At 45.7% G+C, this 10,863-nt stretch overlaps 1 protein-coding gene across 2 annotated transcripts in view; it reads left to right on the top strand.

Annotated features, from left to right (window-relative positions):
- Nucleotides 1–1,049: 1,049 nt before the first annotated feature.
- Nucleotides 1,050–10,863, top strand: part of LOC139692241 (uncharacterized) — a 34,955-nt gene continuing 25,141 nt past the window's right edge. For both annotated transcript variants that reach the window (XM_071590312.1, XM_071590311.1), the window contains exons 1-2: nt 1,050–1,939; nt 9,883–9,961. In XM_071590312.1, coding sequence (XP_071446413.1) covers nt 1,075–1,939; nt 9,883–9,961 — 944 coding nt within the window. In that variant the 5' untranslated portion in view covers nt 1,050–1,074. The remainder of the gene's footprint in view (nt 1,940–9,882; nt 9,962–10,863) is intronic.

Below are 10,863 nucleotides of genomic sequence, written 5' to 3'. Positions count from 1 at the left end.
CCCGGGTCTGCTTCAGGGGCGGTGAACAAACCTCTTGAAGGCACGGGCAGAAACAAAATATGGGCCAGAGGGATAACTTCTTCTCCCCGCCCGTCAAGGAATCGTGGCAGAGACGTAATGTGCCCAGAGGGAGGCGGTTTTTGGACGGTAAACTTTCCTTCAAGTTCTGACAGCCGTATCAGGGAGACAGGGCAAACCCACCTCATTTTATGTTAACCATGGGGTCTGGCGAATTTGGTGAAAACATTCTAGGAATTTTCAGGTCAAATTTAATTGTTTTACCTATGTTTTTTCAGGTCAGAATGGTACGGGTATTTTTCATTATTTGACAGCGCGAAATAAAAATAACATATTTTGCATTAATTTTCTCCTAAAATATTCCATGTGGTGATTTAATACCTTACGTCTGCATGCATATAAGATAGAAGTGATAAAAACATAGACAAGGCACACATTTATGCCCACTAGGTGACATATTTCCAAATTCAACTTCCTTTTCAGTCTATTTCTTGTCCTCACTCTTCACCTTTTCATTTTCATCGCTTAGAAACACGCAAGGTTTTCACTAATTACCCATCTCTTGAAAGAGTTTTTGAGGTGATTTCCATGGTCGCTATGTACACGGAGAGAGATTCAACAATTAATAGGTTTTACTTTCATTCTACTAAATTAAATATTCTAAGAAAAAAAGTAAAATGAAAATAAGTTTGAGAATCCCACCATTTAACAGATGTAGACCATCTTCCAGAAATGTAATTACTTCTTTCGTGTTTCAATAATTGTAAGCTTCAATCGAATTTTCAATCTTGGCGTCTTTCAACGTAAGAAAAGGATTTCTTAACTGCGTCTCAGGCTAATTCGTCTGTCACACTCTTCTTCCTGGGTAGCATAACCTGATACGACACAGGAAGTGGCGTAAATAAAGAGCCCGGGCAGAAAGTATCCTGCTTCCTTCTAGCCACATCCGCCCGCCGTTTGTAGTTACGCCGCAATAGCTCATTCCTCTTTTCGGCACAGTGGCAGAAACGAGCCTTCCTTCACTTAAGTGTCGCGCCAAAGAGACAAATCCATCCAATGCATTGCCACTATGAGACTTTTGTGACGTTCGCTTCCATCGTGCTTCTATTGATTACCGCTACTGAGTCGGAAGTCGTCTTGCAGCAACAAAGCACCCATCTGACTGACGTCGCGCCCTGTCCGGCCAGCCTAAGCGTCAGGATATCCCATCCCGTGGCCCTGCTGAACGGGAACCTCCTCGACGGCGCAAGGAACTTGACCTACCCGCCTGGGAAGTGGTATGTGAGCGACTCTGTCGGTCATGCGTACGTGGGTTGCCCCTGCGGACTCTTCAAACCGTGCCTTCGCAAATGCTGCCCCCTCGGCCACTCGTACAGGTTGGGGAGAGAGAAGGGATGCGAACGGACCGAGCGCGACTTCAGGGTAATAGTCGCCAGCGACGACCCACATGGCTACCCGCCCGTGTCCCTGAGAGACGGTTACTTCTTCCTCTTTGGGATGCCATGCAAAGGGAGAGACTACCGCCTGAGGCCGGAGTATTACTCTGACAACGCCTACTATGTGCGACCTGACGGGACACTGTTTCTTCCCAACTCGGGCGTCGGGGACCTTGGACCGGATGGGTATTGCTTCGAGCAGGATCCGGAGAGTGGAGATGAAGGGAAACCCTACGTGTGCCTCGATCGGTTGGGCGTGGTTCACGACCTCTCCGCGTACGGATTCCCGTTCTGGAGGATTCTCCCGATGGTGTTCCTCCTGTATTCCACACTGACCTGCGTCATTCCGCGTCAATCGGGGAAGCTGACGACGACTGAAAAGAACGGGACCTACATGCTGATATGCTTGTTGATCGGGCGTATCTCGTACGTCCTCGTGACTATCATTTCGAATCGGGAAACGAAAATGGACACTTTCTCTTTGGGTACGTACATATACGAGGTATAATTTGAGCAGAGGTTGTCGAACATTTGATGGTTGAGTTCCGTGTAAAATTACAATTGACTAGGAGAAGAAGTTTTTTTAAGAAAACAAATGGCTAAAGGTGGAGGACGAATAATAATGAAAAAGTAAATCTTAAAAAAATCCTTTATTGTAAAACACCAATGGGTTTTTGGTTTAAGGCAATCGAAAAAAAATTTAAAAACTAGATTTATTAAATTATTAGTCATAGGATAACATTAATAGCAGGTACCAAATCTTTTAGCGCATTGTTGTAGGACATTAGAATAATGAGAATAACAATTAATTTTTAGGTTTCCGCCAAGTTTTCTTATATTTTGGCGCCTCCAAATCAAGGCGGTGATCTTTTAAGAAAATAATTAGAGGTCGATGTTTCTGGTTATACTTAATGGTTTGCACTCTATAGAAAATGAGGATCGTATCCTACTTCCTCGTGTATGATATTTCCTTGTGGGAGATTGTATAGTTATGGAAGAGAAAAACATTTCCGATTTAAAGTTAATTTACTAATCAAAATTTTAGTTTCACAGGTTCTGAGGTAAAACAAGTGCTGAAAACAAAATTATATCTTTTATTATATACAATGTAGGATTATCAGGGAAACATTTTTTTAATGGTCCTGTCATTTTCATCCATGTCAGTATTAAATTCCGACTATCCAATAGAGCTTTATTTCAGATCTAGCGATAACGGAGGAACGGGAGATAGGCTGTTGAACAGAGGAACGGAACAGGGAACAGAGGAATGGCGCTGCTCACTGTACCAACCCTCCGACTTAGATTTTATTTTTAAAGAATGTATTCACAAGTTTGTTTTCCTGACCTGCAGATACCGACATAACTGATTTTCAATATCATGCATTAATACGACAAAAATCCTTTACGGTTATATCCTTCGAATCATAAAATGTGTTGATTTTTATGCATAATTAATCTGAAGTGATTAACTCTAAAAATGTCGAATAAAAACTTTAAATGCGTCGTTTCAATGCCAAGCAGTGCTATAATTGTCAAGCATCCTATGTTTAAAATCGAGCTTTACTGCCTCCACGCCGTCCGGTTCTGTCCTAAAGTAGTGACGAATGATGATACCTCGAAATTCCAATAAATTCATAGTATCTTCATCCAATAATTATTTCCGATCAGGCAAACATTCCATTCTTCCAATTTTTTTTTCAGCATTAGATGCTGAAATGACTATGCCGCCATATGTTCTATATTAATTAAATGTTAGCATGTGCGAGTAAGACACGACATCAAGCTATGATATAATTACTTTGAGGTTTTACTTATTGCACTGGCGCTACGAAAGTTTTCTCTTTATATACAAGTCAACGCAACAAGCGTCAGATAATATCCCACTCATGAGTAAGCAACTTATCAGAAAATTTTGGTCGCATTCAGATTTCCTTTGACTTAACCTGACATCCCTCTACCTGTAGATATATACTTATGGACTAAATTATGAGCCACGACTCGTCTTCTTTTACACACCATTGAACAACGCGCTGCTGCTAAAACAATTCTCTTGTCTCTACCAACAAAACACAACCCAGCGTCCTACTTTACAATAAGCCCCACTTCAACTCCACCTTGATCAAAAAGTTCCCGGAATAACCACCGTGTGGCGCTCCCATCGTTCCGATTTGAGTTCTGTTTTTTTTGTTAAATTGGTACATCTGTTGTTGATATTCCCTTTACATCTTAGTGTCATAACTTGACATTTGCAAAAGTTACGGTCGGTTTTCGGTATGTCCATCAGTGCTTCCTGCGATTTTTCCATTACTTCCTCTCGGCTGCTAAAACGCGTTCCCCGTAATGGTTTTTTAACTCGATTGAACAGAAAGAAGTCACAGGGAGCCAAATCAGGTGAATTCGGTGGCTGTTGGATGGTATTTGTTGCATTTTTCGTCAAAAAATTACGAATAATGATAGCACTGTGCGACGGTGCGTTATCATGGTGCAAAATCCACGAGTTTTCTGCCCACATTTCTGGTCTCTTTCGGCGAATTGCTTCACGCAAACGTCTCATAACGCCCAAATAATACTCTTTGTTTACTGTCTGGCCTTCTGGCAAAAATTCATGATGCACTACACCGTTGTAATCCATGAAAACCGTCAGCATTGCCTTCTTTTTTGACTGAAAACGACGTGGTTTTTTTGGTCTCGGCTCATTTGGTGAACGCCATTCACTTGCCTGATGTCTGGATTGCGTGTCGTACTCATAAACCCACGTCTCGTCTCCAGTAATGATCCTTTTGATGAATGTGGGATCGGATTCAGCCTCGCAAATCATGTCTTTTGCGACGTCAACACGGTCTCTTTTTTGCATGAAATTGAGGTCTTGCTTTGCTGCTACACGACGGAAACCCAAATCATTAACCACAATGTCTTGGGCGGATCCATAGGCAATGTTCAAGTCCTCCGCTATTTCTCTGATGGTTAATTTGCGGTTATTGACCAACATTTCTTTTACTTTATCAATTTTTTCACCGACTTTCGATGTCGATGGTCTGCCACTGCGTTCATCATCTTCGATTGACTCACGACCACTTCTGAACCGCTCGTGCCACTGGTAAACGACCGTTTTTTTTAGAGAATCGTTGCCGAAACACTTTTCCAACATTTCCAACGTCCGTCCTCGTCTTCTTTTTTGCCAAAACGTTCCCTCTTGACGCTTGGCTTGCAGCTGCCCGATGATTTAATCATTCAGCTGCTGTGTTTGCGGCTTCTTAGCCCGTCGATGAAGGAAGGTCCAATCAACTCCTTTTCCTTTTCAATGGTGGTTGGTCGTCGTCCCGTCCCGTTGCTGCTCTTGGGCGTTTGTGCCTTTCCCAGGAGACAGGTTTTAAGCCGCCGATCGACCGCAAGTGCTCTTCTTTTTTGCCTTCAAGCTCCTCGTAAAAGGCCGTCGCGCGAGTCTTGATGACATCTCCAATGGGCGCAGTTTCAGTTAAGGCGTGGAGAATTTCTGCGGCATAGTTCCAGCCAAGCCCAAGTACACTGTTGAGTGCCCCTCTTTCCGTTACCTCCAAGTGGTGGAAGGCCGTCTGAGTCATTCTGCCACTCCATGCCGGTGAAGCGTACATCAAGATTGGGCGAATTGCCGCCACGTACAGATACGTCTTTGTCTTGATAGAGAGGGACGGTGAACGCAGCAGCGGCGAGAGTTGTAGTCGTCTTCCTCTTGCCTTCCTGGTGGCAGCGAGGGCGTGACTTTTGAATGTCAGTCTTTTATCCAGTATCACACCTAGATAGGTCACCTCTTCCTTCCATGGCGCCTCCTCGGTGCCCACGAGGATTTCTCCTGGTTCTCGCAGTCCTCCAGGTGAAAAAAGAATCGTCTGTGTCTTTGCGCTGTTGACGCTGATTCGCCACAGGGCGTACCACTCCAGCAGTTTGTCTACTGCTCGCTGTAGGTATGTTGCCGCCATGTGTGCTCTCCGCGAAGTGGTCACTATTGCTGCGTCATCCGCATACAGGGCAACCATGGTATGTCGTCCAAGGTCTACCGGGAGGTCCGCCGTATATAGATTAAAAAGTATCGGTCCGAGCACCGATCCTTGCGGCACGCCTGCGTGGACCTGTTTCGGCTGTGACAGCGCGCGTCCCCAGGCGACACGGAAAGTCCTTCCTGTCAGGTATGATGTTAGCAGGCGGCGCTGCCAATTTGGAAACCGCTGTATTGCAAGTTTTCGCCTGAGACCAGCGTGCCATACCCGGTCGAAGGCTTTCCTGATGTCAAAGAACGCCGCCGTTGAGCAGCATCGCCGATTGAATCCGGCCGTCACCTGTTCCACGAGACGGACGAGCTGGTGTGTGGTGGAGTGTTCCTCTCGAAAACCGTACTGTGATGCCGGCAAGATTGAGTAGGCCGCGATGTGCTTCAGGAGATGTGGCAGCAGTACCCTCTCAAGCAGCTTTCCCAGGGTCGCTAGCAGGGCGATCGGGCGGTAGTTCTCTACGTTCCTAGCGGACTTCGGCGGCTTCGGCAATAGGATGACTTTTGCCGATTTCCAGATGGCCGGAAAATGTCCCATGGAGAAGCAGGCCGTAAAGAGCGTAATCAGGTGAGTTGCGAGCGAGACAGGCATCTGTCGAAGGGCCTCGTTCGGGATGTTGTCCTCTCCTGGTGCTTTCTTGCAGCGTAGTCGTCCAAGGGCTGCTCTCAGGTCGTTTTCGGTAACCTTCGTTACCGTCATGGTGCCCTCCTCCGTTGTTTCATCCTCTTCAGGAAAGTCGCTAGGATCATCCGGTACCAGTGGATCCGGAGTCGACGTGAAAGTGGCCTCCAGCGTAGTTCCTGCAAATTCAGCCTTTTCGTCTTCCGTGATAAGAGGGCCACCAGGTGAGTCGATCGGTGGGTCGATCCGAATGCTGTGGCGAAGAGAAGCTGCCATTCTCCAGATGCTCCCATCTTCGGTTCGGAGGGAAGCAACCTTCCTTTCCCACGTCGTCTGCCTGTGGTCCTGGATGAGCTGCCTCACTTCGGCTCGTTTTCTTCTAAACCGTGCCCCATCCGTGGGACATTTGGTTCTTTGAAATCGTCGTCGAAGCCGATTTCTTTCGCGGATGCGGCGAAGGATGGAATGAGGCAGCGTCAGATGTCCAGAAGGGCGGATCAGTTTTATTGGCACGGTGTTCTGTAATGCTTGGTCCACGCCAGCTGTTATGACAGAAGCATATTCGTCCAGCATAGCTTGTGACGTCAGTGATGGCGGCTGTTCCGGTAAAATGTCGGACAGGATCTGCCTGTACCCTGTCCAGTCTGTTTTGTCCAGGCATCGCACCGGCCGTGGGGGAAGTAACGTTGGGCAGCATCCCAGATAGGCGCAGACTGGGTAGTGGTCGCTGTCCAACGTCGGTGTCGCCACGAGAGAAAGCGAACTCGTGAGCCTACGGTGCAGCGCAATATCTAAGACGTCTTCGCTCCTGCCGTGATGCTGATGCGTTGGCCCATGTGGACCCGCGACGCGTACTCCGTTGTTCTGAGCCCATGTGAGCAGCGCTTCACCCCGAGGGTTCGGTGTAATTGAATGCCATGCAGCATTCTTTGCATTTAGATCCCCGAGAAAAAGCGACGGCCGTGACCCGGAGAAGATGACTTCGAAATCCTGTGTGGCTAGAGGTCGTTTTGGGGGGAGATAGAGTGACCCCACTGTGAGAGAGCCGATCGAAGTATCTACTTCAATGGCTGTCGCCTCTAGATGCAGTCGAGCTGGTAGGTCAATTTTTCTCGCAGCCAGGTCAAGCGAAACGAGGACCGCCGTGCCCCCTCCTCTTGTTTGCCGGTCATCCCGGTAAACTGCATAGCCTGGAACGCCGTATGAAGTTCCAGGACGGAGATGAGTCTCTTGCAGACAGACGATTGAGATTCTTGCCTTCCGTAGAAAGGCAAGCAATTCAGGGGTCTTTCGCTTCAATGCGCCGCCGACATTCCATGTGGCTAGGATGATAGATTTATTTAATTCTCGCCTATGGTCCATTTTGGTTTGGGAAAATAGTGGTAAGGGCGACAGTTAAAGCTTGCAGCTGTTGTTGCAATAGCGCAGCAGAGGACGTCAATGCTTCCAGGATGGAAGAGAGGGATGTAGCCAAAGTTGGAGTCGGCATCTGCGAGTCTGCAGCCCGCCTCTTCTGGAGAAGAGGAATTTTTATTTCTTCTGCTGTCTCCCTGGCGACCGGAGCCGGCGTCGAGAAAGGAGGAAAGTCAAGATGCTTGCACATGGTCAGACGTTGGGTTGCGTTGGTTGGGTCTCCCGGCTTCGACGCGTTGAAGGTACCAAGCGTCTTCTGTTGAGGAGAAGGCAGCTCTGTTTCAGCGGCGGTGTTCTTCGCCCCCTGGGTTGGTGCGCCTTTCCTCCGGAGGCTAGCCATCTTCATCTCCTTCTGTTTGGCGTAGACAGGGCAGGTCCTGAAAAATGCAGGATGGTTTCCTCCGCAGTTACAGCAACAAGTCTTCTTCCTTTCCGTATCCGGACATTGGATGCCTTCATGTGCACCAGCACACTTGTAGCATCGCGGGGCTGCCGTGCAGTTGGAAGATGCGTGTCCGAATCGGGTGCACCGGTAACACATTTGTGGCTCCCTGTGCTGATATTTTGCCACCCTGACACGGGAATTGCCGATGTATCTTATGGCAAGCATTTCTTTTGTTTGCCATTCAGGGTTTTCCTTGACAACGACAAGGAAGAAGGTTCCCTGCCGCACCAGATGCACTCGTTCCACCGGAATCCCCATGGCGTCCATATCTTCTTTCAGTAGCTCAACTGGGTAGGTGCACGGAAGTCCACGAACCGCGTAGAAATTGGCTCGTAGGGATTTCGGGCCCCAGGTCGAGAATTGTGCATTTGACTGCACCAACAGCTGCTTTATGGCCGCATAATCAGCCGCAGTCTTTAGTTGAAGTCTCGTCGAGTCGGTTGTATGGATTGCAGTAAAGGACTTGTCCGTTGCCTTGGATCGGACAAGTTTCAGCAAGGCCGCGTGGTCTACTACATCGTATATGATGAGTGCCGGGGGGCGTGGTTCCTTTTTTCGGCTTGCCGGGGATCCAGATGGTGCAGATGAATTTTCAGCCTCCATCGCCACGGGAGCAGAAGAGTTGTCCGTGTCCGGATCCGTGACGAGCGGTGAGAATTTATTACTCGTACTTACCGGGCGCTTATTAGTTGCTTCTTCAATGGAAAGGAATGGTGCGCTACGCTTCCCGGCTCCTCTGGGATCCTTGACGTGTCGCCAGTCGTCGTTGAATTTCGCGGCAGGGGCAGACGGCCCGTTCTGATGCATGGAAACGTCCATATTTAGAGCGCCGGCAGTATGAACAGGGTTTGAAGAAGTATTTTCCAGCTGCTGGGCGAGAGGAGTCCTTATAGTGTCCGCTGGCAGCGGCACGATGTCCATATTGGGCGCCACCGGCGCCTTGCTTCGCTGTCCCTCGATTATTTAATGATGTCAGCAACCAGGGTTAGAAGTATCCAGTAGAATATTCCAAGGGAGGCGTACGTCGAAATTTCTGTAGGTATATCCAGGTCTGATGGTCTATCCTCCGTCTCCAACGTTCCGAATCCAGGTGATCAGGTCTCCCTTGGTCTCCTCCCAGTTTTCCCAACCAGGTCAGGTAGGTCTCCAACCTCCAACGTCCGTGCGCCACTAAATCCGTTTTTTACGCAAAATTTAATACAAGTTCGTTGTTGCAAATTTAAATCCATTTCTGAAATTGTAAAAAATCGCCAACACACACAGAGATAGATGTACTCTTGGCTACGTAACTTTTGCAAATGTCAAGTTATGACACTAAGATTTAAAGGGAATATCAACAACAGATGTACCAATTTAACAAAAAAAACAGAACTCAAATCGGAACGATGGGAGCGGCACACGGTGGTTATTCCGGGAACTTTTTGATCAAGGTAGTATACTTCCTTCTTCCCTTCATTCCGTTCAACATTCCTATCCTATTTCGGCCCCTTCCTAGTTTTCCCAACATTTTCCTCTCTATCACAGTCTTCAACATCCCATTGCCAATCAATATGCTTTGCATCCATTTTTCCTGCCTCATTGTATCTCAAGTTGTAGTTTTGTACCCGCAGTCAGATTTTGAAAGACAGATAGGAAAAGAGTAGTCTCATTTAATTTATTTAATCCTATGTATTTAAATTTTACAACCAAAATGAAGTAAAATAATGCGTATTCTTCTAAACTTAACGATAAACAGTCCTCAAACGCAAAAACAACATTGGCATAGGTAATCGTTCGCACTCTGATGTAAGTGCTCACAAAAAAAGTTATAAAACTGTCTGATGTGGCATAAATACTGACTACAGTTTAAAAAATACATCACTTTAATTGAATGAAGTCTTACTGGGGAAGATAATGTAATGTTTTCCTTTATCTCCTTTTCTAGCGCTAACCGTACAGTTCTTCCTCCTCACCTCCGCTTTTTGGTTCAACATCATGTGTTTGGATGCTTTCTTATTGACGCGGTAAGTACAATCAGTCTTTTATTATACTAATTGCAAGTTGTGAGTATAAATACTTGCCAAATATTTTGTAACTCAATTATATTGAGGAAAAATACTTATAGGTAACGGTACGCAAAACTGATTCAGACCAGCCCCTAATATCATAACATATATTTTTCTTAACATAAAAAATACATGAAAATTCTGGCATTTGGTAGCGCTACATATTATAGTCACTTGATTTGTATAATTGCAGATTGTAAAATGTCTAATTAGGGATACAGGTTATAACGATTTTCTCAATAAACTATGATCTATAATATGGGGTCAATTATCTTCACTCCAACAGCTCATAAGTTACAATTACAAAAGATTTTAGTCCATTTATGAACGATTTCCTTGCACCTTAAACTGCCAATTAAATGTCTTATTGCGATGTGTTGGGATATTATTAAAGTTTTTAGAATAATGCATGTCAATTTTGAGAAATAGTTGCAATATAGATTTCTACAAATGGTGTTTTTTTGCGGCCTGTCGGAAATTTTTTCTTACTTCACCTGATAGTAATTCTTTTAAAAACAATTAGAACCCAATTACGGCACCAAATATTACCCCAGTGTATATGCAACTCATTAATACAGAGTAATTCGAGGGACAGCATATAGTAGATGTATATACCCAGGTTGGGAATATATGCTTGGATATGTTATCAACTCTAGTAGAAATTTGTTGCTATTACTTAAACTTCAGGTAAGTGTCCTGAAATCTTGGTTTGAAAAAAGCTTAAAATCAAAAATCTTTATTCGTGACGAGTACCATGAGTTGAAGTTTATAATTCTTTATACAAAATCTATTCTCGTTTCTAAACGATATTTACGGGTAATACTTCGCACGTGTGTCACGCGCAAAAACAAAAGGCGTGT

The sequence above is a fragment of the Hetaerina americana genome, unplaced genomic scaffold (genome assembly GCF_022747635.1).
Source record: "Hetaerina americana unplaced genomic scaffold, ioHetAmer1.1.p SCAF_4, whole genome shotgun sequence".
Lineage (NCBI taxonomy): Eukaryota > Metazoa > Arthropoda > Insecta > Odonata > Calopterygidae > Hetaerina > Hetaerina americana.
The sequence above is the reverse complement of the archived record's forward strand: the minus strand, read 5'-3'. Positions and strand labels throughout refer to the sequence as shown.